This window comes from Equus caballus, chromosome 13, assembly GCF_041296265.1.
Source record: "Equus caballus isolate H_3958 breed thoroughbred chromosome 13, TB-T2T, whole genome shotgun sequence".
In the NCBI taxonomy this organism is placed as follows: domain Eukaryota; kingdom Metazoa; phylum Chordata; class Mammalia; order Perissodactyla; family Equidae; genus Equus; species Equus caballus.
This window is the reverse complement of record NC_091696.1, coordinates 49,669,176-49,695,452: the sequence shown is the minus strand read 5'-3', so window position 1 is coordinate 49,695,452 and position 26,277 is coordinate 49,669,176. Positions and strand designations below refer to the sequence as shown.

Genomic DNA, 26,277 nt, shown 5'->3' with positions numbered 1-26,277 from the left:
TTGCACAAATAATGTAGTCACATGTTTGGTCCATGCTGACCAAGGGGCATAGAAGAGGGCACCTGACCCCTTTAGGATGGAGGTGACGGTTAGCAGAGGAGTGAAGGCAGCTTAGAGTTAACCTGGAGAAATGGGGCGAGGGTTCCACCAGAAGGAACGGCAGGTGTGTACGTGCTGAGAGATGGGGTGCGTTTGAGAGACAGGTGACCAGCGTGGCCCGGGTGCAGGTGTGAAGGTTGGGAGACGAGGCTGGAGAGGTGGGACCGTGCAGGAGGGCCGAGGAGGCTCGGTGAGGATTGGGGATGTTATCCTCAGAGCAACAGGAAACCAGGAGAGTGTCCTGGTGGGATAGGAAGCATTGTAGAGCACAGATCTCAGGGAGACCGGAGGGGAGCCGTGAGCCCAGCTGGAGGGGTCCAGTGTTGAGGTCATACTAGGGATGGTGGTGGCCGCTGAGGGACGGATCTGACCCAGATTCCCTAAGCAGAATCAGCAGGGCCCTGTGGTTGAGTGGGTTGGGGTGAAGGAGGGAGATGGCAAGAATGACTTATTAGTAGCATGAAGATGATAACGTTTCCTGAGATAGGCGCCATTGTGATGGAAAGAGGCAAAACAGACTGCCTGACACACAAAAAGCCTTAATATCTGCTAATTTTGTAAATAATAAAAACTACCTTTCTGTTCAGAGCAGTGTTGTTTGTTTTTGGGTTTTGCCATTACAATCTAAATGCCAATCAACAGAATGATGAATAAATTTCAGAGATGGATGTTGAGCAAAAAAGCACGTGGCAGTATGATAGCATTCCTGTAAATTATAAAAACATGCAAAACAATACTACATATGACTTCGGGATATATACATATGTACTAAAAGGGTAAAGAAATGCCTAGGATTTGGATAAACACCAAATTCAGAATGATGATTTCCCATGTCAGGGGGCAGAGATTGGAGAGAGATGTGGTGGGGGCAGGGGACATAAACTGCAAGTTTTCATGTGCTTTTTCTTTTTTTTTGAGGAAGATTAGCCCTGAGATAACATCTGCTACCAGTCCTCCTCTTTTTGCTGAGGAAGACTGGCGCTGAGCTAACATCCATGCCCATCTTCCTCTATTTTATATGTGGGACGCCTGCCACAGCATGGCTTGCCAAGCGGTGCCATGTCCGCACCCAGGATCCGAACCAGCGAACCCTGAGCCGCTGAGAAGCAGAACATTCGAACTTAACCGCTGCAACACCGGGCCGGCCCCTTCCTGGGCTTTTTAAACAACAACAACAACAACAAAATAGCCATTATTGCAAATTTACATTCTCGAAGTATTGAAACCTAGTGAATGTTTTCATCAGTAATTTAAAATAAATGCACTGCTAATTTTTAAGCAGGCCTTATTGGCTGTATACCATTTCTATTTGAATTTGCTTAAATTTCTCTGTCTTTAAAAAATTTTTATGACGTATAACATATCTGCAGTAAAGTGCACAAATCTTAAGTGTATGGCTCAAAGAATTGTACAAATCTCTACGCCTCTGTAACCTCCACCCAGATCAAGATATAGGTCATTTTTAATACTTTCAAAGGCTCCCTGGTGCATTCCCCCACCCAAGTCAATACCCCCAGCCCTTGCCCGAAACCGCTGATCTGATTTCTATCCGGTTAGACTGATTTTTTTTCTCTTCTTGAACTCTATAAATGGCGTCCACATGATCTGTTTCCTCTGCTGTCTGGCAGCTTTCCCTCATCATTATGTCTGAGATTCCTCCATACTGTTGCTTGTTTCAGTCGTTGGTTCCTTTTTATTGCCAAAGAACTTTCCATTGTATGACGATACGACAATTGATCCACTCTCCCTATCCAAAATGCTCAACATTTGCAATTTCCAGTGTTGGCTCTCATGAATACAGCTGCTAGGAACATCCTTGTCCGTGTCATCTGGTGGATGGTTTATTGTACCAGGCACACGGGATTTGATTTTGTGAAGCCTCATCTTAAAAAACGCTCCCTGCTGTTATTTAATATTATGACTGTGCCATTACGACATGAACCTGCCTAGTGTCCTGAACAGTGCAAACCCCCCACCCACAAAACGAAACAATCAGAAAAGCTCTTCCTTCCGGGACCTGGGCGTCTGTGAGCAGGTTTGTCTCCAACAACTCGGAGGTATCGGGATGGCGCTGCCGTCTCCATCTCACACATGAGGAAATGGGTTCCGAGATGGCCGGTGGCTTGTCTCAGGTCCTGCTGTTAAAAAGGGGCAGAGCTGGACTTGGAACCCACGCTAGCTGGGCTTGGGGAATCCCAAGATGTGTCAGACGAGGCCTTCGTCCTCGCCCAGCTGGTGTAGGTCGGGAAATGCCGAAGAAACTGTGCACGGCCTTTATTCAGGGCACAGCTGACAGTCTGTGCCAAGCATGAGCTGCACAGTCACCAGGGTGTGGCAAGAGCTTCCAGAACCAGAGGTTAAGTCATCAGCAGAGAGCGGGACCAACACTCCCTGCAATACCCCACTCTCCGCCAAAAAGGTGGCCCTAGCGAACAAGAGTGGGTGGTGGTGGGAGTGCAGTGAGCGGTCACTGTAGCCTGGGGGAGGTGTCAGCTGGGGGGAGGGCCACAGCGGGGGATCAGGAAGGAGGAGGGGGAGTGGGGCCATCAGTCCCCACTGATGACCCTGGTCCGAGGAGATCCTAACATTCAGGGCAGGGCCAAGGGCTAATATTTTAAATGTATTAATGTTTTCCAAATAGGTGATACATGCACCTGGTTAACAAGCCATTCACATGATACTGGAGGAGACAGTGTGAAAAGAAGTGTCCTCACTCTGGACCCCCAATGCACGTACCCTCCCTGGGAGCAGCCATGTGTCCCAGTGTCTTCAGGATGTTTCCGGAGATATTTATGCCCATGTGCTGCCATCCACTATATACTCTATTACTCCTTGTTTTCCTCTCATCGATGTTCTTCAACGATCATCTGTACAAAACTGTACAAATAGAGTCATGACAGGGAACTTGAATTCCTGCCCTTCCCCACCTCTCTGTCCTCATTTCCCCCTACTTTCTCCCCTGGTTTGTGCTGCTCCAGACACACAGGCCTCCTTGCTCTTCCTTGAACACATCCAGCACACTCCAGCCCCAGGGCCTTTGCACTCACAGTGCCCTCTTTTCCCTCTGCCTGAAATGTTCTGCCCCCAGATATTCCCCATGCTTTAGCCTTTACCCTTTCTCCTCTTTACTCAAAGTCCCCTTCTCAGCTTGGCCTCCTGCCCCCGACCCCTTTCTTACAATTGCAAACCCCCTCAACCCTAGACAGTCCTATACCCCTTAAATGCCTTCCTTGGTGCCAGAGCACCCATCACAACCCAACATGCCCAGCATTTCACTTATTTGTTTCGTTTTGTCTTTTTGAGGAAGATTAGCCCTGAGCTAACTGCTGCCGCCAATCCTCCTCTTTTTGCTGAGGAAGACTGGCCCTGAGCTAATATCTGTGCCCATCTTCCTCTGCTTTATATGTGGGACGCCTGCCATAGCATGGCTTGACAAGTGGTGTCATGTCCACACCCGGGATCCGAACTGGTGAACCCCGGGCCACCGAGAAGCGGAATGTGAGAACTTAACCGCTGCGCCAGCCTCAACTTATTTGTTTTGTTTATGGTCATCTTGCCCCACGCATGTGCACGCTTCTGAGGGCGGCGACTTGGTTTCGTGCCCTGCTGACGCTGCCTCTGCAGCAGGTAGTAGTGGGCCCTGGGGATCTGTTCCTAGAAGGAACACACGGGTGACCGTAGAACCACCTCAATTTCTCTTCCCTCCAGCTTTATCGAGATGTAACTGACACGAAACATTGCGTGAGCTGAAGTTGTGCAACGTGATGATTCGATATATGTGTATATTGTGAAACAATTACTGCGATAAGCTTCGTTAACACGTCCTCCACCTCACAGAGCTGTCTTTCTGTGTGTGTGGTGACAACATTTAAGATCTACTCCCGTAGCAACTTTCAAGCGTATGATACAGCCTTGTTAACTATAGTCCACGCTGTACATTAGAGCGGCAGAACTTACTCATCCGATAACTGGAAGTCGGTGCCCTTTGGCCAACATCTCCCCAATTCCTCCTCCCCCAGGCCCCGGCAACCACCGTTCTACTCTCTGTGTCTATGAGTTCAACTCTTTTAGATTCCACGTACAAGTGAGATCATACAGTGTTCGTCCCACTTCATTCTTTTCGAGGACCACGTTATATTCCATGGTGCGGTGGGCTGAAGAATGGCCCCCAAAGATATCTAATTCCTGCTCCAGAACTATAAAGACATTACCTTATGTGACAAAAGGGACTCTGCAGATTAAGGATTTCGAGATGGGGAGATGATCCTGGATTACGCCAGTGGCCCGATGTAATCACAAGGATCCCTATAAGAGGGAGGCAGAGGGAGACTCGAGTAGAGAAGGCAATGTGACAACAGAAGGAAGATGGCGGAAGGGGCCACGAGCCGAGGAATGCCAGCGGCCTCCAGAAGCTGGTGAAGGCGGGGAGATGGATTCTCCCCTCCAGCCTCCAGAGGCAGCACGACTCTGCTGACACCTCGGTTTTCACCCAGGGACACGAATTTCTGACTTCTCACCTCTAGAATTGTGAAAGGATAAAAGTGTGTTGTTAAACCTCCCAGTTTCTGCTAATTTGTTCCAGCAGCCACAGGAAGCTAATACACATAGTACGGATGTCCTGTGATTCACTTTCCAGTCCACTCCTGGTGGACAGGTGCGCTGTTTCTATCAGTCATTCTCACCCAGGGAGATGGTGCCCCCAGGGGACACTGGGCAAAGTCAAGAGACATTTTTGATGGGCACAGCTGGAGGGACAGTGCTACTGGCCTCTGGTGGGTGGAGGCCCACGGATGCTGCTAAACATCCTACAGTGCACACAATAGCCCCTGCAGCAAAGAATGATCTGACCCCAAATGTCAATAGCACCCAGGTTTGAGAAACCCTCGCCTATCTGTGAGATCCGGTCCTAGAAATGCAATTGCTGAGCCAAAGGGTGTATGTTTTGAAATGTTGTAGACATCGCTGTATTGCCTGGGGCTAATCTTCACCTCGGGAGTGTGCTCAGCCTCTGTGTAGCAACACCCTAACCCAGAGATGTTGGGGTGGAGGGCGTGGGTCCCCACAGGCCCTGGGAGTTTCCCCAAGCCTGGAGTCAGCAGGTGTGTGAACTTAATGGGTAAATAGCTATGGGGCAGGTGTTACAGAGTTCATTCATTTAACAGCCGAGTCCTGAGCACCTGTCACGTACACGATGAAGCTGATGTGTCTGCCGTCACAGAGCTCCCAGGCTAGTGGGGGAGATTGGCCAGAAAACAAACCATGTGATACGTACACAGTGGGTGCAGTGGCCTGGGGAAGTCAAGGAGGGCTTCATGAAGGAGGCAACTTTTAGCAGGTGTGATGGTTAAATTTATGTGTCGACTTGACTGGGCCGAGGGATGCCCAGGTGGCTGGTAAAGCTTTATTTCTGGGCGTGTCTGTGAGGGTGTCTCCCAAAGAGGTTAGCATTTAATTCAGTAGACTAAATAAAGAAGACCGCTCTCTCTATTGCAAGTGGGCGTCATCCAGTCCACTGAGGGCTCGAATGGAAGGAAACGGCAGAGAAAGCGTGAATTTGCTCTCTCTCCTCGAGCTGAGACGTCTGTCTTCTCCTGCCCTGGGACATTGGTGCTCCTGGTTCTCGGGTGTTCACATTCGGGCTGGAACTTACACCGCTGGCCCCCGATCCTTCGAACTCGGACTGAATTATATCCCTGGCTTTCCTGGGTCTCCAACTTGCAGATGGCAGATTGGGGGTCTTCTCACCTCCGTAACTGCCTGAGCCATTTCCTTTAATAAATCTCCATATATGTACTTGTGTCCTATTGGTTCTGTGTCTCTGGAGAACCCCAATACAGCTGGGACAACACTGCTCCTCCCCATTGCCGCTTACCAAATGCTCACCAGGTGCTCTCTCCCTCCAGGAGCTCGAGTGCCCCCCCGACCCCCCGCTGGCTCCCTGGATCACAGGAGTCGCCTGTCCTTTCATTACCAAACCAAGTGAGCTTCGACCCGCTCTGTGTGGGCTCCCATGAAGTCCACTTATTTCTGAGGGCTCGGAGAGTCCCGTGAACCTGGACACCTGAAGTTTACCTTAAATATCCCATAAGAACGTGGTTATCCTTCCACCTTGTTCCCTACGGATGAAGTCAGTGCCCACGTGCATCCCAGATAAATAACCTCAATCCCCAGTTAGATGCATTTGCTGACCCCAAATGCTTGCCCTGCAGCCCACGCGTCATTAAAACTTGCTAACGTGCTCTTTTCTTGTTTAACCAGAGTGGTGACTCAGTGACAAGGATTTATGAGCTTGTTTGGCAGAAGAAAAAGAATGTCTTCAAGGTTACGATCATCAGATGACTCCAGCCCAGCTGCCACTGGTGCCAAGAAATCTAGTAGCTCAAAGTCTTGTCTGAAGCAAAAGAAACATGGACTTCCCCTTTGTTTCCCCGAAACTCCACGTCCTAAGCCCCTTAGCCCGACAAAGACCCCCTGCTTTCTTCTTTTGTTAAGATGGATCTGAGAGAAACTATTCTCCCCCTTTCTCATTGTGGCCAATTCGAATAAACCTTTCTCCACCTCCAAGCATCGCTGTCTCGGCGACTGGCCTGCTGCTCCCGGGGCACGGACCTGAGGCTGAGAGGTTCGGCAACACTGGGAAGAGCTCACACGTTTGGCAGGCACCCCCTCTGCCCTGGACCCACGCTGTCTCCCGTTCCCATCAGTGCCGTCTGAGAGCCGTTTCTCCAGGCTGTGGCAGGCACGTTCCACGAGCTACTCCACTTGTCTGCATGGCAATGCTATGACAGCGGTACTAACGTCCCCCTTTCATAGATGAGGGAGCTGAGGCCCAGGAAGAATGAGTGACTTGTCTGGGGTCACATTGCTCATCAGTGGCAGAGCTGGGATTTTCCCATCAGCTTGGCCAGACTCCAGAGCTGGAGCTCTCTTCTCAACGGGCTGGTCTGCCCCGGCGGAGCAAAGAGGACGGCAAGAGGGAGGCCGAGAAGACAGCTAGAGATGGGGCGTTTTTAACCATTTATGACGCCGTGGGCCTGGCCTCATGCCAGGAGGGAGGGTCAGGACGGACGGTGGAGATTGGTTTGGAGCTTGGCTCCGGTTCTGGGGCAGAAGGGGCCAGTTGTCCAGGTATGCCTCCCAGGCCTTCAAGACTCCTGGGGGCCTGGGGTCTCACGCTGTTACTTAAAAAAGAACCATACTGGGGCCAGCCTGCTGGCGAAGCAGTTAAGTTTGCACGTTCCACTTCGGTGGCACTGGGGTCGCCGGGTGCAGACATGGCACCGCTTGGCACGCCATGCTGTGGCAGGCGTCCCACATATAAAGTGGAGGAAGATGGGTGCGGATGTTAGCTCAGGGCCAGTCTTCCTCAGCAAAAAGAGGAGGATTGGCGGCAGCAGTTAGCTCAGGGCTGATCTTCCTCAAAAAAAAAAAGAAAGAAGAACCATACTTTTATTTGAGGATAGCTCAAAGAAGTCATTTACAAAACACCTTTTGTTTTCAAAGCACACCCTTTCATAAAAAGCAATGTCCACCTTTAATACACGCTCTAGTACACAGATGGGAGTTGGGGGGCCTCTGAGGACTCAGGGAGCCCCTTGGGCCCGGAGTTCACCAGTGCTCAGCACTCCTCATCAGAACTGTCGTGGGCCTGCCAGCGGACCTTCCAGGGCCCGGGGGTGGCCGTGAGATCGGCGGGGGCCGGGGCCAGGTTCACCCAGCCGGGCCCGCGGGGCAGCGCGTGGCTCTGGTTAAGCCTGAAGACGCGGTAGTTCTCGTAGTGGACGTTGTGGGTGATGTCCTTCAGGTCTTGGAGGTGGGAGCTGGGAGAGGGGCGGCAGGTCAGCCGGGGCCGGCCACAGCGTCACCTGGGTCCCCGCAGCACGCCCCCAAGCTCCCCACATCCTCACCGGATGAGCAGGTCTCTCAGGAGGGGAAACTCACAGTGCGCCATGTTCTCCACTGCAAAACAGGACATTGAGCGCGGGCTCTGGGGCGCCTGGCCAGCCCTCGGTGAGCACTAAGTAGGCGCTCACTGTATGCTGCACGCCACCTGGAGGCCCACCGCCGCCCTCTCTCCACATTTCTCACTGTCATATCCCACCTCCCGTTCATTCATTCATTCATTCATTCATCGTTACTGTGTCCCCAGCACCTGGCACAGGTGGCTCATACGAACAGCTGCTGAGTCAATGAATCCACTGATCATTTATTGTTATCCCCTCAATAATGACTCTATTACATTATGTATATGACACCCTATATCACGTATATTATATTCGACTTCTAATAATTATCTTGATAAATCAGGGACTCAGGCCTGGCTGCTCCTTTTTCACCCTCCCGTCTCCCCCCCAGCAGGGCCTTCCTCTGCTCCCTCAGGCAGCCCCCTCTGCCACCCACAGATTTCCTCCTTGGTGCTGCCCCCACCCATCATCGTCTCATCAGCTCTATGGAGACAGGGACCTTGTCAGCCCTGCTTTCTCTACATCCTCTTAGGAACAGCACATAGTATGCCCGGCACATAGTAGGTCCACAGCGAATTCTGGCGAGCAAATAGGGCGCCTCCCGGGTGCCGGGCCTTGTGCAAAGCGGTAGCTCTGCTCTCCAGCACCCTATGAGGCTGATGTTACCATGATGCCCATTTTACTGGGAGGAAACTGAGGCCCAGCGACTAGGTGCCTTGCCCGAGGCCTCCCAGCTTCACAGAGGGATTTGATCCCTGGTCTGTCTGTTTCCTCGCTGGGGCTTAACCACATGGGCCCTGCGAGGGGTGCTAAGGATGCCAAAGGCAGTAGGGCATGCCCTGGTTTTCAACCCTTTCCCACCCGCGTCCTGCCCAGAGTCCCCGCACTGACCTTCAATGATGCCCCACTTCGTCTTCCGGCCCAGGACACACCTCCCGTTCACCAGGTGCTCTTGGTCGGCCCCGACCACCGCGAAGGGTATCCGGTCCTGCGGGCAGGGGGCGAGACTGGAGGGTTGGCCCCACTGGGGAGGTGGGGAGAGAAGACGTCGAGCTAGGAAGCGGGGGCGCTGCCCTTTGTGGGGAGAGAAAGTGGTAGAAGGGGCACAGACAGCTAACAAGTCAGAAGACACAAAGTCTACCCCGGGCCTCAGTTTCCTCATCTGTAGAGTGGAAGTCCCCACAGGACTGACGTGGGCCTTGTGAACGTGCTTGGCGGAGTCACCCTCGGAAACTGTGTCGGGACTCGTAGCCACGTTGATAACACGATTCTGCTGATGTCAAATGTCCTACCTGTGAAACGGGAGCAGCCGTCGCCTTCAGCCATTATGAGGCTTAAAAGGGACAACTTTCTCAACCAGGGGGTGACAAACCATGGCTCTGGTCTTCCCGTGTGAGGTTTGTGGGTGCACGGCCCGGCCCACCCATCGACTCTCGTTTACGCTACCCCGGGGGAGACCACTTGGCCCACAAAGTCTAAAATATTCACCGTCATCTGACCCTTCACAAAACCGTTTGCTCAGCCCTCTTAGAAATTCCAGTTGTTTACTTGTTCGTGGCTGGGAGGCTGGGAGTAGAGACTCAAACTCTTAAACTCGGAAGTGCTGTATCTGGGTTTGTTTTTGTTTCTAAGAGTTAACCTGTGACAGGGAGTAAACTGGGGCTGATAATAGTAACTATCTGTTGCACGCTTATTCTGTGCCAGTCTGGAGTAAATCCTCGACAAATGTTATGTGTCTGGATGATTTACTGAGACGTTAATTTGAGTATGTTCTCCTTGTATCTCTTCCAGCTCTGTTCCAGCTGTGGCCAGGCTGCTGTCTGTGCCCATCTCAGGACAGAAAGCAGAAGCTGGCAAAGATCACGGCTCTCTGAATCTTTCACAAGAAATCCTGTTCATTGCTCCAGTGGGGAAGGGAGAGAGAGAATGTGTAGAGAAATTGGGTGCCAGATGGGAAGCACGGCCTCCATGTACAGATGTGTGGTTTGTGCACTGCACAAAGGCAGCTGGCCATGAGGCTGTGTACAACTGAAATTAGGTGCAGGCTCCTGTCTGTGAAGGAAGCTGCTGCCTTTTTCTAATCCAAGCAAATGCACTGTTAGGCTAGCAGGGTCTCTGGGGGAAGGGGTTGAGGCCTGGTGTCTATGAATGATGAATCCTAGGCCTCACCCAGGTCGTTTGCAGGATCAAGACGAACTGACATTGAATCCACCACAAGGACAGCAAGATCGGGGCTTAGAGTTGGAATTCAGTTGATTTGAGGAACATGAAGATATGAGCTACTTCCCTCTTTTTTCTTTCTTTTTTTTTTTTTTTTTGGTGAGGAAGATTGGCTCTTAGCTAACATCTATTGCCAATCTTCCTCTTTTTGCTTGAGGAAGGTTGTCACTGAGCTAACATTTGTGCCAGTCTTCCTCTATTTTGTATGTGGGACGCTGCCACGGCATGGGTTGATGAGCAGTGTGTATGTCCACACCCGGGATCCAAACCAGTGAACCCTGGGCCACCAAAGCAGAGCACGTGAACTTAACCACTATGACACGGGGCCAGCCCCTCTTTCTTTCTTTTTTTGTGACAGTTTTACTGAGATATAATTAACAATCCATAAAATTTGCCCTTTGAGAGGTACAGTTCAGTGGTTTTAGTATTATATTCACAAGATGGTGCGATCACATCCACAGTCTAATTCTGGGTAACTACCCTTGTTGTCGTCTGTCGTTTTGATGACAGCCATCCTCGTGGGTGTGAAGTAATATCTCATGGTCCTTATGACTGACGATGTTGAACATCTTTTCATGTGCTTATTGGCCATTTGTATAACTTCTTTGGGGAAATGTCTATTCAAATCCTTTGCTCATTTTTAAATTGGGCTGTTTGTCTTATTGTTGATTTGTAAGAGTTCTTTATATATTCAGGTCTTTTGAATATATATATATTTTTTTATATAGTCATGTCTCTTGTCAGATATATCTCTGTAAACCTTGAGTTTGTGGGTGAATGGAGATTCACACTTGCCAGAAATAGATGAACTTTCCCCGAGTTGTAGAGAGAGACAGATCTTCAGACGGAAAGGGTGAGTGGAAAGAAAGTCACCCAGCCTCAGTCCTGCCAGCCTCCCTGCCCCCACGGCCTCCTACCCGGATCTTGCTGTTGAGGATCCTGTCACTGATGTCCTCGTCAAAGCACTTCTGCGGGTACACCTCGATGCAGTGAGCCCTCAGGTCGTGCTGGATCTGGGGACCACACACAGGTGACCTCAGCCCACCCTCTGCACTCTGCCCCCTCCCCACCCCCACCAACCCCAGCCTTGCCCAGCCACCCAGATCACCCTGCGCCTGAAAGCCTCTCGCTCCTCAATGGTCAGGCTGTCGGCCCGGGCGATCACTGGCACCACATTCACAGTCCGGCACAGCCGCTGCAGGAACTCAATGTCCAGGGGCCGCAGGCTGCTCGGGCGGGGCAGCGATGGCAGTGGTGGTGGCAGAAGCAGCGGCGGCGAGTGTATGAGTGAGGGGGTGCCAGCCCACAGCCCACCCGGGGGGCCCTCCGCCTCCTCCTCTCTGCCCCACGCAGGTGGCCTCCCTGGGCGGGCCCAGCCACCTCACCAGTGCCCGGTGGGTGGCACGAAGTACACGCAGCAGTGCACGCGGGTGTCGGGGATGTGGCGCTGGCGGGTGATGAGGATCTCCTCCTGCAGGTACCGCTCGTACTGTCCATTGATGTAGCCCAGGATGGGGTCCCAGCTGGCGCGGAGACGACCCCACCTCAGTGCCGTGCCCCGGAGCCCCCTCCACCTCCCCGGGGGCACTGGGGGTCTCCCCTTAGGATGACCAACAGCCCAGGTTCTCACAGACTTTCAGTCTCGCACAACCTGAGGCGCTGGGTCACCCGAGTACCCGTCCCCCACTCCCCTGCATCACCAGAGAGACGCCCCTCGAGCCGAGGCCTCAGCTTCATCGAGGTCACAGAAGCCTCGGAGCCTCAGTTTCCTACTTTGTAACTTGGGGTTACAAGTTGGGGATGTTGAGTCGCTCCCGGGCCGGGATGTTTCCCAGAGGCCTGCGGGGCAGAGGCAGGGGCAACTTGGGCTCGGGCCCCCGCTCCCAAGGACCCACCACTTGTCATTGTTGATCTGGTCCCCGAAGCCAGGCGTGTCGGTCACAGTCAGCTTGAGCTTCACGCCGTTCTCTTCAATGACTGTGGAGGGAGAGCCGAGTGGGCAGAGATTGGACCCGGGTGGGGAGGGGCGGGTGTGTGTGTCGGGGGAGGTCACTCACTGTGGGTCACTGACTGCAGCTGCAGGGTCTGGGGCATGGGCACCCCCAGGCCTGGCAGAGTGGACTTCCACATCTTGGACTTGAACAGCGTGTTCACCATGGTGGACTTGCCCAGCCCGCTCTGCCCTATGAGCAGCCAGATGACAGCAATCACTAAATTGTTTGGAAAAGGAAACTGTTTTCTAAGTATAATACACATGCAGAAAAGTGTGTACTTTCATCTGCATCCATCTGGACACTTAACACCCGTTTTTATCGAGGCAAAATTCATACACCAAAAAATTAACTGTCAACCATTTAAAAAGAACAGTTCAGTGGCATTTAGTACTTTCACAGTGTTGTGCAACCACCAGTGCTCTCTGGCTCCAAAACATTTCCATCACCCCAAAAAGAAACCCCGTACCCATTAGCGGTCACTCCCCATACCTCCCACCCCCAGTCCCTGGCAACCACTCCTCTGCTTTCTGTCTCTATGGATTTGCCTATTCTGGACATTTCATAGAAATAGACACATGCAGTATTTGTCCTTCTGTGTCTGGCTTCTTTCACTCAGTGTAATGTTTTCAAGGTTCATCCACATTATAGGAAGTATAGGTACTCCATTCTTTTTCATGGCTGAATAATATTCCATCGGATGGATACACCACATGGTTTTTATCCATTCCTCCTTGATGAGCAGTTGAACACATTTTTACACATTGAACAACCTGTGTATGCAGCACCAGATTGAGAGACAGAACACACAGCTCCCCCACAAGCCCACTCACGCCCTGTCTCAGCAACTCCTCATTTTACAGCCTCCTTCATTTTACTTTTTTAAAGGTGGCTATTGGGAAATTTTAAAATTATTTATGTGGCTCCTGTTGTATTTCTATTGGACAGTGCTGCTGTAGAATGCTGTAGAATAATAACCCCCCCCTTTTTTTTTGCTGAGGAAGATTGTCACTGAGCTAACATCTGTGCCAATCTTCCTCTATTTTGTATGTGGGTTGCTGCCACAGGATGGCTTGATGAGCAGTGTAGTTCTGTGCCTGGGATCTGAACCCACGAACCTGGGTCCCTGAAGCGGAGTGCGCAGAACTTTAACCACTCAGCCACAGGGCTGGGCCCCAAATAATACCTTTAATTGGTGCTACACACTCTGCTACTTATGTTCTGCTGTATCTAGTTTATTTTGTTAAAAGTGTAATTTTGACCTACAAAATTAATTTTGCATCTATAAAAATGCAATTCCAGATGCGCTGACCCATGGAGAACCTCCTGAACACCAAGAACTGTGCTAAGCCAGATGAGGAAACTGAGGCAGAGAGGGGTCAGGGACCGTGCCCAAGGTCGCACGCTGGTGGGTTCAGGGCTGGGACCAGGATCTGAGTCTGGGGGGTTCCGCTTCCTGCCACGGCCTCCCCTTTTATTGCTCTGCTTGGGTTTGGTTTGGCTTTGTGGGACTTTTGCCTTTTAACGACTCAGTGTTTCCCGGATTTTCCACTGCAGGCCCCCTGAGAGGTACTTCCATCAGTCCCACTTAACAGATGGGGAGACTGAGGCTCCGAGAAGTGAGGCGACACGTCCAGGCCCGCGGGGTCACGTCCACTGGTCTGCTCTCCTGTGAGTGCCCCCCGGCCCTCACTCACCCACCACCATGATGTTGAACTCGAACCCCATCTTCATGGCCTTGATCTTCAGCTGCTCCAGCACGGCCTCGATGCCAACATGACCAAGCATCTCGCAGGGTGGGGTCCTGGGGCTCGGGGGCCGCGACGTGCAGGGGGAGGGGGACCGTCTCAGGGGGTCCATGGGGCCAAGGGCACAAGGATGCCTGTCATCCGGGTGGAGTGGGGAGAGGGGTGTCACAGGGGCTGCAGAGGGGGACCACTGAGTTCTCATTTCTGAACCTCAACTCCTTAACTCTGCTTCCAGGGACTCCCACGCTTTACCCCTGGTCTGTCCATCCCTCAGGTCCCCGTGGTCCACGAGGTTTGGAGAGCTGCCTGGGGGAGCTGCCTCTCGGGGAGACTGAACCTCTGCTCTGAGGTGCACCAGCCCAGGGACCTGTCCCGCCCCCACCCATGGCCCAGGCAGCCTCTCTGCTCAGACACGCCCTCCACAGAGCATGCCAGCCTGGCCAAGCCCAGGGGCCGGACCTGTGGGGGACAGAGGGAGAGAGAAGCAGCCTCGTGTGGCACCTGGTGGCCCTGGGTTCCTGGGGGAGCTTCGGGGAGCTGCCCTGTCCTGGAAGACCCCCTTGTGTGTGCTGAGGGGGAGGGGGAGGGGGAGGGTGGCAGTTAACTGAAGAATCTGAGCTGCACCCCTTCCAGTCACCCCACCGGGGGCCCCTCTGCAGCAGGGGTATGAGGGCAGAGACAAGTAAGCTGCTGCTCCAGGCCCCTCGGGGGCACTGCTCTGTCATCCTCATCACGACCCTGGCCTAGCACTATACACAGGACCACAGGAGCCCATGGCAGCTCCCTCGTAAGTGGCAGAGCTGGGCTTCAGCCAGTCCCTCTGACTTCCAAGCTAAGGCCCCTAACCACTCTGCAGCAGGAAGCAAACCCGTGACCCACGGCCAGAAAGCAGGACATCAGTGTTTTCGTCAACCTTTGCAGGTGCCATAGTATTTCAAACTGGCAGCATTGAAAAATTAAGGAATTGGTTTAGCAAATATTTACCCTGTACTTAGTCTGTGCATGGCATTGTTCGAGGAGCCCTAGGATGTTAACTCATGCAATAATCATCACAGCCCTATGAAGTGAGTGCTGTCATTACACCTACTTACAGATAAGAGAGAGTCAAACAAGTCATTCAAGGTCACAGAGCGAGGAAATGGCAGGGCTGGGATCTGAGCCTACAACCTCCACTGCCTCTTTTCTTGATCACACCAACATCTAGCTTTCCAAGGGATCTTAGAAGCTGTAAGCCCTGGCAATACTAGGGCCAGCCTGCAGCTGACTTGAGCTGCCCTCCTTAGATAGGCCCTGTGTCTTCCAGTTCACCATAGTCCTCACCCCTCCCTAATGTCTCCCTAATGATAAGATGTTTCTTATACCAAGTCCATCTCACTCAGTTGTTTCTTTCTCACCTGTTTCCTGGCACCTGAGTTTGCAAGCCCTAGGCAATCCTGTCTCAGATGTTGGCAAATGTTTTCTGTAAAAGGCTGGAGAGTACAGACTTTAAACTTTGCAGATCATAAGATCTCTGTTGCAACTACTCTTCAGCTCCGCCGTTGCAGTGTGAAAGCAGCCCCAGACAAGTAAACGGATGGTTGAGGCTGCGTGCCAGGAAATGTATCTACAAAAGCAGGCAGTGGTTTGCCAACCCCGCTCGACCCACCGAGACTCACCAGCTCCGCCCCGGTCCACTGTCTTCAACTGTCCTGAGCCTCGACCAGCGTCTGTCCCGCCCGACCCCTGCTCTTCCACTCCCCACCTTCTACACACCTGACCACAGAGGCTGAGACTTCACTTTCGAGGGTTGGGGGCTGGGCGTGGGGCTGGGCAGGGCTCGGGGTGGGGAGACGGGCAAAGCCTGACCCAGAACACGGTTCCACCTCCGACAGAGAGATCTCTCAAGCCACAGCTGCACAGCTCCTGAGGGACACAGCGAGGCTGGCCCCCTCATCAAAGCAAACGAGAGGGTTATGCGTGAATGACCGAACAACGCCTGGCCCTCGTGAGTGACCTGGAACCGGAGCAGACTCCGCCTCTGGGAATGTCCCCTAAGGAAAGCGGGCTTTCTGCAGAGAACACACGTCCTCCAGGCAGACCACCACATGTGAGCGTTGTGGGACTCTGAAATACCGGGGGGAGGGGGCCTCTGTGGGTGCCCATGCTGTGAACCAGGGGGGGTCAGGTCTGCGGAAAGCCGTGGTCGTTTGCAAGGTGCTCTTGGCCGTGTTGGCCGGGAAGAGCCGAGGGGAAAGTGATCTGTGGGGCACGAGGAGGGCGGGTGAGCCCGACAGCGACAAAAATAAAAGACTGGACAACTCACACCCACAAATTGGGCGAGAGTAATACACGGCCATTTAGTGCACAGTTTCCAGTGTGTTTCGCTGTGCTAAGGAGGCGTTTATGTCGATTACTCCACTCAATCCTCACAACACCCCTAGGAGGTGGATACTGTGCACACACCCACTTTATACATGGAGAAACTGAGGCAGAGAGGGGTCAGGGACCGTGCCCCAGGTTACACACTCGTGGGTGTTAAAGGCTGGGAACAGGATTTGAGTCTTGGGGTCTGACCAGCACAAAATGTGTCCTGCCACAGCCTCCTCCCCATCATTGCTCTGCTTGGGTCTGGGCTCTGCGCGGACAACTTGTAACAACTTGTAAGAACTCGGGGTTTCCCAGATTTTCTTTAATGAGGGGGTCTTACTTTCATGATGGGAATGACAAACAAGAAACAAGGCACCCGGGGGGCTGGACAGGAAGGCTGAGGTTCAGCAGGGAGAGGAGGTGACCGTGGACCTTCTGTCAGGTCAAGCCAGGCCAAGCCGGGGGTCAGGGACCACAGTTGTTGACTCTCCTCCCACTTTTTTTTTCAACGGAGGTAAAATTCGCATAACATAAAACTAACCATTAGCCATTTGAAAGTGAACAGGTCAGGGGCATTTAGCACATTCACGATGGCAAAAAACCGCCACCTCTCTCTAGTTCCTAGACACGTTCATCACCCCAAAAGGGAACCCCTTAACCACTAAGCACTCGCTCCATCCCCCAGCCCCCGGAGACCACGATCTCCTTCCTGCGTCTATGGATGCGCCTGTTGTGGACGTTTCATGGAAGTGGAATCGTGCACCATGTGGCCTTTTGTGTCTCGCCTCTTTCCCTGAGCATCATTTTCAAGGTTCACGTGCTTTGAAGCACATATCAGCGCTTCACTCCTTTTTGTGGTTGAATAATACTCCATTGTCTGGAGGGACCACATTGCGTCTATCCATTCTTCAGTTGATGGACACTGGGATGTTTCCACCTTTTGGCTATTGCGAAAGTGCTGCTATAAACATGGGTACAAGCCTTTGAGTCCCTGTTTTCAATTCTCTTGGGTATATACCTAGGAATGGAGTTGCTAGGTCATACGACGACACTATGTGTAACTTTTAGAGGACTGCCAGACTGTTTTCCACAGTGGCTGCACTCGCCTCCCCTCCTTTTTGCAAGAGAACACTCCAGTCATTTCAAAACTACTCTCTCTCTGAACCAGGAACCTGAGATCTCAGAATGGGATGGAGGGGATGTGGGGTGTAAGATGGGGATCCCAGCACAGGAGACCCTATCACAAGGTGGTCAAGAACTCTGGGGCCTGAATGCCTGAGTCCCCATTCTGGCTTCTCTGCTCGCTGGGTGTGGTTGGCAGAATCATGGCCCCCAAAGATGTTTTCATCCTAGTCCCTGGGACCTGTGAATATGTCACCTTACACGGCAAAAGGGACTTTGCAGATGTGATCGAGGATTTTGATGGGGAGGTTATCCTGTGAGCCAATGTATAAGTGGGTGGCAGGAGGGTCAGAGTCAGAGAGGATGTGAGCATGGAAGCAAAACTGGAAGGGATGGGGGTGGGGCATGAGCCAAGGAATGTGAGTGGCCTCTAGAAGCTGGAAAAGGCAAGGAATGCCTTCAGCCAGGAGCCTTCACAAGGAACAAAGGCACTGCCGATGCATTTCAGACTCTGACCTCCAGAACCGTAAAGATAATAAATCTGTGTTATTTTAAGCCACTAAGTCTGTGGTGTATGTTTCAGCAACAACAGGAAATGAATACATTAGAAGTGTGACCTGAGCTAGTCGCTGAACTTCTCACGGCCTGTTCTCACATCTGTAAAATGGGAATAGCAGTAATACCCACGTTAGGATGGCCAGGCAGAATATGTATGTATATACGTAGAGCGATACATGTATACATAATGTATAGTGATAGGGGCACAGCCTAACATTGGCTGACCTGCTCTTCCTCACTGGACCATAAGCACAAGAACAAGAAACGGCGTCCACCTGCTTTACAGCCAAGCTCAGGCTCTGAGCACAGTCTCTGGCCCCTGGGGTGCCTGGATACACGTCTGCGCTCTGAAAGAAGGGAGAAGGGACAGTGACCTCGCTGGCAGGGTCAGCCGCCCCAGGCCCCAAGTTCTGGGGAAAGAGCTCATTTGAGAGACGGCAACCACTGTCTCGTAAGGGTTATTGCGAGGAACAGAAAAGAGAGAATAAGGACCAAGAGACGGCTACCATGATGCCAGCACACCCGAGCTGCCCGAGGAAGCGAGGTGCAAGGAAACAACTTCTCCCTCCCCTCGCCTCCCTTCCTTTCTGCTTTTCTACCTCTCTCCCTCCACCTCCCTCCCTCCTCCTCTCCCTTCCTCCCTCCCTCTTTTCTCTCTTTTTCTCTGTCTTTCCTTCATTCATGGAGTCAACAGACGCCAAGGGCCCAATGTGTCCCCAGGCTGCTTGTCTGGTCTGTCGAGAAAAAGTGAAAAATCCCTGGAACGAAGAGGCCAACAGGCCGGTGGCCTCCTCCCCGGGTCCCATGGTGCCTGTTTCTGTTGGGAGGAGGCCAGAGGCTGAGCTCTGGCAGCCCCAGGCTGGCCCTGGGGAGGGGTGGAGCTGGTTGCCAAGGCCTCAGGTGGTGTGGATCCGGAAGCAGGAAGTAGTCTGCGCTCCCAGGACCTAGGACCTGCCTGGCTGGGGGAGCTCGAGGCAGCTGGAGGTCTGGGAGTAGGGCTGCTGGGGTGAAAGGGAGGGGAGGGGGCTGCCCAGGCCAGGGTCACGGTGGGGAGCAGAAGGGCTGGGCAAGGAGAGGAAGGAAAGAGAGGCTGGGGCAGGGGCTGGGGCCCGGAGGGGTGGTGGGGGGAGCCCGCAGAGGCAGGGCTGCACTGCGGGAGGCCTGGATGTGGCCCAGCCCCGGAGGAGCCCAGGATCTGAGAGGGCCCTCTGGGGGGGCCCGGGTAGGTGGCACCCAGGACCCTCCAGCTGAGATGGGCTTGTCGGTGGAGGACCTGGAGACCACAGCACAGGAAGTGCTGGGGAAACTGAGGAGCCGCCAGCCGTTCCAGTCCAAGTGGGACACCGCTGCCTTCATCATCCTCCTCGTCTTCATCAGTGAGTGTGGCCTTGGCCTCCGGTCCCCCATCAGCTTCCCAGCCCTGTGCGCGGCCCAGGGTCTTATCTGGACACTCATCCCGCCCCAGGCGCCGTGCTCCTGCTGCTGCTGCTTGCTGGCATCCACTGCTGCTGCTGCACCTGCTGCAGCCGTGGCCCCCCCAGATCCCAGAAGGTGAGCCCCAAGAAGGTGAGCTCGGCGGGGGACTGGGCGGTGGGAGGGCGCTGGGCCTCCTGTGGAGGGGGCGGCTGGGAACCACGATGGAGTGAAGCCACCGGCCCCTCTGTGCCTCTCTTGCAGGAAGGCCGCAGGGGAGTGGATAACTTGGCCCTGGAACCCTGACGCAGCGAGTCCCCCAGCCCCTCTGCCTGTGTGTTCCCTGGGGCAACAGTAACAATGGCTTGTTTGCCCAGAGCCTGAGTCTGCAGTGTGTTCTGAGCGTCCTGCAGGGGGACAGCGCGGCACCGCTTCACCTAGGTGCCCACCGGGGCCCTCCAGCCTCGGCGGGCAAGACTGTCACCAGGAGGCCCGAAGCAACTTGCGGGAGGCCCCCCATCATCTGCCCAGGGAGAGGGGAAGCTGGGCTCAGACCTGGGCCTGAATCTCTGGCCTGGCCCTGTCACCATCCCGCTGGGCCCTCGGCAGCCGGGACCCCCTCACAGGTGGCGTGGGGAGCCCAGGCGCTCAGACACTGGTCCTCCGCCTGGCTCCTGACCATCAGGGCCCCCCAGGCTGGTCCCCACTCAGACAGACACAGGGGTTCCAGGCAAAGTCGGATGATCTTTATTTCTTGGAGGCCCCATCATGGTGGCTGAGCAACACAGTGAGAGTGCCCCAGCTCCTGGCCGGGGCTTCTGTCTGCCCATTCCTCCTCCTTCCTTCCCGCTCACAGCTTAGGGCCACCACACCCCTCACCATCCCTCCCAGGGCAGCTGGGCAGGCAGTGGAGCGAGGAGGAAGGAGCCCAAGGCCTGGCCCCACCCTGAGTCTAAAGGTTCCTGCTTTAGGGCCCGGAATGTGGGTCACCTCACATTCCACCTCCGGCTGCCCTCCTGACGCTCCCATCCCAAGCAAAAAGCAAGCCGGCTCCTTCCTTCTAGCATGTCCACTGGTCATTCCCATCTGTGCACACGTGATGAGCAAGATGGGCGAAGAGGGAAATAAATAGCCCGCAGGGCCCGGCTCTAGCCAGTGCTCCGACAGGGGGGTGGGGGAGTGGGGGGTTGGGGGACGGGCACCCCTGGCAGGGGCCATTTCCCAGGGGGACGGGGGTCCTGGGGTGCTCTGCTCAGGACCTGTAGCTCCAGTAGCTGGAGAACACGGAGATCTGGGGAGGGCAGGAGGTGGGGGACATGGTGAGTGGCGCTGGGGGGCCTGGCCCCTGCTGTACCCTCCGTGACCCAGGGGAGATTCAAGGTCATCCAAGGGCGATGTGCCAGGGAGAGGGTACTGTTGCCCAGCGACGCTGTGGCGCATCTATCTGCCGGGTGTGTGTGCGCGGAGGGCACAAGGGGCCTCCAGATTTGGGGTGTTGGAGTCATGACAGGGGCCCTTGGACTCCCCCCCAGAATGAAGGGGCTGAGCAGCCTGCCGCCTGGCTGGTCCAGTCTGTCTGGGCGCGGGACCCGGGCCCCACCTGAAGCCCCCAGTGTCCCCACCTTATCCTTGAGCTGCTGGCAGAGCTGCAGGGAGACGGTGAAGAAGACGAGGGCGTCGTTGAGCCACGGGATCACGCACTCCACCTTGTGCACGTGGCCCACCTCCAGACGCTGCGCCCCCCACTCACTGGGGGAAGAGGGCAGGGTCTCCGAGGGCAGGCGGCCGGCCAGCCTGCCCCCCCAGCCCGCGAGGTGCAGAGGGTCGGGGTGGGGAGGGGCTGGCATACTTACAACATGGCCCCGGGGCTGTGGAGCACGGCGCCTCCAGCCGGGCGGAAGTTCTAGGCAGAAGAGCACCAGGCCCAGTGAGGCTGGGGGCTGGGGGGCGGAGGCCGGGAGGGTGGGGGCCAGCCCCGCAGGGCCGGCTCACCTTGGTGGAGTTGGGCTGCAGGGCGTGCAGCTGGTACACGGTGAGGCAGAGCTTGTTGAGGTTAACGTAGACGTTGACCAGCAGGTCGGAGGGCAGGGCGGGGGCAAACATCCGCTGTGGGGAGGGCCAGGCAGGCACAGGATGAGGGCCGGGCAGGCACAGCCCCAGAATCACCTGGGAGGACGCCAGTCCCCATCCCATGGATTGGTACTGCTGGGCTTGGGAACGACTGACCCAAACGAGGGGTGACGACATCTGGGGGACACAAGACAGAAGCCAAGGACCACATCCCAGAAAACTGTGCATAAACATAGCGCTCCGAACCAGGATGACTCGGGGCTTCCAGGAGCCCTTGGCACCCGTGTCCCTCCCAGGGGCAAGCCAGGCACCAGTGCGGGGACCCCCGTCTCGGAGCAGGGGCTGGCTCAGGGCACTGACCGTGAGGCCACTGGCAGCGATCTCTGGCAGGGTCAGGGTGGCCGGGGTGGTGAGGCGGTTGCGGGCTCGGGTCAGCTGCAGCATCACGGCGTCCATCAGCTGTGGGGAGGGGCTGGTCACAGCTGCTTCGGGGGAGGGGGGCCTGGGCCCACCCCCACCCCCACCCCCCCCCCACCCCCCAGCATCAGGGAGCAACAAGGTTAGGGGAGCTCCCTGCTCCTGCCCTGGGTGGGTACGGTCTCAGGGCCTGAACCCCCAAAGCAGGGGGGAGCTCATTAAAGATGCAGGCAATTGGGCTCCAGCTGGGGTGCGGGGCAGGGCGTCTGCACTGGTGATGACACCCTGGAGCCTGCACCCATCCAGAAGGTTCTATTGCACGGGATCCTGGGTGCTGGTCCAATGGAGAAGGGGAGGGCCAGGGAGTTAGGCCCAGGAGCATGAGGGCTTTGTGGATGGGGGCAAAGGCAGTGAAGGAGCTTAGAAGAAGGAGCCCTAACCCAGCTTGGGTCTAAGGGGCCAGGGAGGGCTTCCTGGAGGAGGCAATGGGATGGCTGAGTTGAGGCCTTAAGGTGAGCACCAGGCCCATTTTCGCAGGTGAGGAAACTGATGCTTGGAAGGGGTAAGTGAACAGTGGAACCTTCTGGAACTCATCCCTTCCCTTTGCCAAAGAGCAAAGCCCTAGCTTGGAGCACGAGTGCCCAATGCTTCCAGCTGTTGCTATTCGCGGCGGGGTGGCCTGGCTCCCGGGAAAGGCAGGACTGTTGGGTGGAGGCCTGGGGGCTGCCCCTCCTAATCCCAGGGCGGTCACAGGTCTGGGAGGGACCTTAATCCATTTAGTTCCAAGTTTTCATAGGAGGAACCAGAGTTCCAGAGAGGGTAGGTGAGCTACCTGAGGACACACAGCAAGTCAGGGGCAGGGCTAAAGCATGAGTCTGGGGCATCGGGGCTCAGCTCCTCCAACTGGGCCATGGGAATTCACTTTGTTATTACAAAGGTTTGTCCCACTACTGGTACTACCACTAGCCACTACTGTTTCCTGAGCACTCACTAGGGGCTGCTTTACCCATATTTTCACAATCAGAAGTTACTAAGCTTGTCTCCTTTTTCCAGATAGGAAAACTGAGGCACAGAGTGCTAAGCAAGTGACTTGAGGTTGCACAGCTCGCAGTGGAGGCCCTGGGATCAGAACCCAGATGTGGTGCTGGAATATGGGCTGTGACCACCTGACTGGCTGGATAGACATGTGTACACTGACAGGTGAAGGGTCAACCATTGGTGATGCCTGACGATGTGGGGGCAGAGCTCTCCAGGGGCTGGGTCGGGGTTGGGGTCAGGGCCAGGGATGGGGAAGCTGGCTCCCCTCTCCCAGTGGGCAGCTCACCTTGAGGACCTCTGCTCCCGTCCTGAACTGGTAACTCTCATCCCGGTTGGTGAGGAGGTAAATGGCTTGGCTCACGTGGTTCCTGGCGTCCTGGATCTGAAAACAGCGCCCACCATGTGGTCAGGGGGCTGGGCCTTGGCAGGGACAGGTACCAGCCTCAGAGCAGCCACAGTCACCAGGCCCCCACCCCAAGGGGTGTCATCCTCAGAGGGGAGGGGTGGGTGCTGCCTGCCTGGCCCTCATCCAACCCTTCCCCCACAGCCGTCGGCTCTGTGCCCTCCAAGGGCCGGGCCCTGGCTGGGTGCTGCCCTCCAAGGGCAGGCTTGGTCCCCGGCCTCACATAGCTCACCTTCTAAAGGCGAGATGGAGGGTAACGGAATAAAGACACAAGGTGACCCCTGACTGCTAGACTTGCCCAAGGAAGCACAGAGGGTCCCAGAGGAAGGGTGGGGTGACCTCCAGGGAGGCGACTCTTGAGCATCACCCATGTGATGAGAAGAGCCGGAGAGAGGACTCCAGGCAGAGGGACGAGCAGAGACCCTGAGGCGGCCACAGCTGGTAGCCAGGGAGTGGGGGGGGACAGGGGGAGAGGCCGGGGCCCAATCACACAGAAGCTGGTAGGGAGCGTGGACTTGGTCCCCAAGAGCCATGGGAGGCCCCTGGAGGCTCTGGGCAGGGCACTGCCTTGTTCAGGGGACCACTGCGGTTCCCACTGGGGCCTGGGGGCCTACAGACAGGACAAGTGCTCCACCTCGCACCAGGCAAGGCTCTGGAGCCCCAGGCACCGTCTGTCCAGTCTGCTCCAGCTTCGTTGCTGGGAAACCCCCTCCCGGGCTTGCTGTGGCTGCAGATCCCCATGGCCGCCAGCGCCGGGAGGCCTCAGTGCCGCCAGGGCGTGCCACTGCCTGCCCTTGTGGCCTGAGCCCTGGCTGGGCAGGGGCCCGGTCACCTGCTGTAGCTTCCACTGCTTGTCCTCGCGGAAGGCAAAGTGCAGCAGCTGGTTGTTGCGAGGCATCTTCAGGTTCACGTCCTGACGGAGCGGGGTGACAAGAGTGGGATAAGCCAGGCAGAGGGACGCCCTCCTGCTTCCGGCCACTCTGAGCCCTGGGGCCAGGGGCAGTCACCAGGCGTGTGCGGTGGCTCAGGCCCCAGCCACTCCGTAGGGCACAAGGTCTCTCAACACCTTGGCCGTTGAGGGGTGAACAAGGAGGTCAGGAAACAGGAACTCAGTCCCAAGAGGAAGCACAAAGAAATGAAAGGGAAAAGAGACTGAGAAAGGGGAAGGTGGCCTCGGCTGGGAGGAGGCGTGTGACTGTGGGCAAAGAGCAGACACCTGTATAAGCCAACAGACTGAACGCCCACCCACGGACGAGAGGGACCTCCCCCCGCGCCTTGGTGCCTGGCACAGGGTCGGGTGCAGATGGAGCTCAGATGTTGGCTGATTCCACCTTGATCTGGGGCCAGCCTAATCCTGCCAATGCCCATGCTTCACTGGGCTCAGACTCCCTCCCAGCTGTGTGCAAAGCAGCCCCCTGCCTCTCCCTGAAGCCACATACCAATCCCATGAGGAGGTTACAGGGGTGTTGTCATTTTACAGACGAGGAAACCAAGGCCCAGAGAGGTCAAGGATCCTGCCCGGAGTCACACAGGTAGCCAGTGGCAGAGGTGGGATAAGCAGGAGGCCTCCACGCTCTTCCCCACAGGCTCCTCCGGCAGCATATGGGAAGGGGAGAGGGGCTGGGGGACTCACCGCCTGGCTCAGCGCATCCCCTTGCAGAGTCAGCACCCCCTTCACCTGGTCTGTGCTACAATACGCGGGTGTCAGAGTGGCGCCTGTGGCTGCTCCCTCCTGCCACCCGGCTCTCCCAGCAGGCTGCTCCTGGCTGTCACAGGATGGCCCAGCCTGTCCCACCACCTGTCCCAATGCACACCCTCTGGAGGGGCCCCCTCTCCTAGAGGGTATCCCAGGCGTCCCCCCTCCCAAGGAGCCCATCCCCGGGGTTTCCGCCCAGCCCGGGCTCACCCGCAGGTGCCTAGGATGTAGTTCTCCTGCTTGGCAGGCCCCTCGGTGCCTGAGCCTGGCAGAGTGAATCGGAGAGATGCCTCCTGAGGGGCAGAGGGGAGTGGGGAGAAGTTCACCCCATCCATCCCAGCGCTCCTTCCAGAAGCCCCGCTCCCAGGGCCCCTCACCCCAGCCTGAGTTTCAGGTCCTGCCTGGGCCGACACCTGCTCCTTCCACATTCCCTGGGAGCCTATGGTGTGCTCAAAACGGGGATACAGAACCGAGAGAGACCCGCCCGGCTCGGTTCAGGTGCTGGGGTGTAGGGAGCAGAGTCGGGAAGGGCAGCAGTCACGGTAAACCGCAATTCGGGCCATATCAGGCACTGCCTGGACGTTTGTGTGAGCGGACTGGCTTACTTATCTTCACAGCAGCCCTGGGAGCCCGCTACTCTTATCTCCTTTGGGCAAAAGAGAGGCCCAAGGAGGCTGAGCACTTGGCAGAGGTCACAGTCCTTCAGAGCTGAGGCTAAATGTCACAGCTCCGAAGGAAGCCCCCCCGGACCCCAGGCTCGAAGCAGGCCCAACGCGCTCACGCAGCTGCTGGCGGAACTGGGTCATTATCTGCCGGCCCCCGACTGGACTCCAAGCCCACCGCGGGCAGGCGCCCGGCCCGCGTGGGGCGCGTTACCTTGAGGATGTCCTGCAGCTGCCGGAGCACGGCGTGCACCTCGTCGTGCAGCAGCCAGCGGAACTCCTCCTCCTGCGGGGACAGGCCTGCTGTCAGCCGCCCGGGCCCGCCGCCCCCCGCCCGGCCCGCGCGCCTCACCAGCACCGCCCGCTCCGCCGCCGTCGCTGCCATCGCCGTCGCCATCGCCGCCGCCCGCCGCCCAGCGACCGTCACCAGCCTGCCCACCGCTGGTCGCTTGGTCTGCCCGCCGACCGTCCGCTGCGGCGCCCGGGCCCACCCCCAACCGCCGATTGGCTGAGTGGACGCCCGCCCCGCC

At 55.9% G+C, this 26,277-nt stretch overlaps 3 protein-coding genes across 13 annotated transcripts; 1 reads left to right on the top strand and 2 right to left on the bottom strand.

The window, feature by feature from the left end:
- Positions 1 to 7,614: 7,614 nt before the first annotated feature.
- Positions 7,615 to 14,619, bottom strand: SEPTIN12 (septin 12). Of its 4 annotated transcripts, none has more exons than XM_070232276.1 (10): positions 14,524 to 14,619; positions 13,972 to 14,156; positions 12,341 to 12,466; positions 12,179 to 12,260; positions 11,669 to 11,806; positions 11,392 to 11,509; positions 11,201 to 11,296; positions 8,955 to 9,051; positions 8,007 to 8,058; positions 7,615 to 7,919 (listed from the first exon to the last, which is right to left on the bottom strand). In XM_070232276.1, exons 2-10 carry the CDS (start codon positions 14,132 to 14,134, stop codon positions 7,718 to 7,720), a joined length of 1,074 nt encoding a protein of 357 aa, XP_070088377.1. In that variant the 5' UTR covers positions 14,135 to 14,156; positions 14,524 to 14,619; the 3' UTR covers positions 7,615 to 7,717. The 4 variants fall into 4 exon arrangements, with proteins under 4 accessions (XP_070088377.1, XP_023472142.2, XP_023472143.2 ...); XM_023616374.2 differs by having other exon boundaries at positions 12,341 to 12,493; positions 14,482 to 14,613; XM_023616375.2 differs by having other exon boundaries at positions 14,482 to 14,613.
- SMIM22 (small integral membrane protein 22) lies at positions 14,609 to 19,839 on the top strand. Of its 8 annotated transcripts, none has more exons than XM_070232279.1 (5): positions 14,609 to 14,943; positions 15,894 to 16,108; positions 19,275 to 19,424; positions 19,514 to 19,599; positions 19,726 to 19,839. In XM_070232279.1, exons 3-5 carry the CDS (start codon positions 19,301 to 19,303, stop codon positions 19,765 to 19,767), a joined length of 252 nt encoding a protein of 83 aa, XP_070088380.1. In that variant the 5' UTR covers positions 14,609 to 14,943; positions 15,894 to 16,108; positions 19,275 to 19,300; the 3' UTR covers positions 19,768 to 19,839. The 8 variants fall into 8 exon arrangements, with proteins under 8 accessions (XP_070088380.1, XP_014585653.1, XP_070088382.1 ...); XM_014730167.3 differs by having other exon boundaries at positions 14,620 to 14,809; positions 19,514 to 19,614; XM_070232281.1 differs by having other exon boundaries at positions 14,629 to 14,809.
- A 346-nt stretch (positions 19,840 to 20,185) lies between these two features.
- Positions 20,186 to 26,268, bottom strand: ROGDI (rogdi atypical leucine zipper). The gene is made up of 11 exons (XM_023616378.2): positions 26,100 to 26,268; positions 25,962 to 26,033; positions 25,296 to 25,378; positions 25,023 to 25,077; positions 24,222 to 24,302; positions 23,273 to 23,368; positions 21,892 to 21,990; positions 21,454 to 21,567; positions 21,315 to 21,364; positions 21,084 to 21,210; positions 20,186 to 20,752 (listed from the first exon to the last, which is right to left on the bottom strand). Exons 1-11 carry the CDS (start codon positions 26,142 to 26,144, stop codon positions 20,714 to 20,716), a joined length of 861 nt encoding a protein of 286 aa, XP_023472146.1. The 5' UTR covers positions 26,145 to 26,268; the 3' UTR covers positions 20,186 to 20,713.
- Between the last annotated feature and the right edge of the window lie 9 nt (positions 26,269 to 26,277).

Coding starts and splice junctions, on each gene's coding strand:
- SEPTIN12 (XM_023616374.2), bottom strand. CDS start 14,134: ATGGACCCCCTGAGACGGTCCCCCTCCCCCTGCACGTCGCGGCCCCCG. Junction 12,261..12,340: donor GCTGCAGTCAGTGACCCACA/GTGAGTGACCTC, acceptor CTCCCTCCACAG/TCATTGAAGAGAACGGCGTG. Junction 11,510..11,668: donor GTGCCACCCACCGGGCACTG/GTGAGGTGGCTG, acceptor CCGCCCGAGCAG/CCTGCGGCCCCTGGACATTG.
- SMIM22 (XM_014730167.3), top strand. CDS start 19,301: ATGGGCTTGTCGGTGGAGGACCTGGAGACCACAGCACAGGAAGTGCTG. Junction 19,425..19,513: donor CATCCTCCTCGTCTTCATCA/GTGAGTGTGGCC, acceptor ATCCCGCCCCAG/GCGCCGTGCTCCTGCTGCTG. Junction 19,615..19,725: donor AGAAGGTGAGCCCCAAGAAG/GTGAGCTCGGCG, acceptor CCTCTCTTGCAG/GAAGGCCGCAGGGGAGTGGA.
- ROGDI (XM_023616378.2), bottom strand. CDS start 26,144: ATGGCGACGGCGATGGCAGCGACGGCGGCGGAGCGGGCGGTGCTG. Junction 24,303..25,022: donor GGGATGCGCTGAGCCAGGCG/GTGAGTCCCCCA, acceptor CCGCTCCGTCAG/GACGTGAACCTGAAGATGCC. Junction 21,365..21,453: donor TGCAGCCCAACTCCACCAAG/GTGAGCCGGCCC, acceptor TCTTCTGCCTAG/AACTTCCGCCCGGCTGGAGG.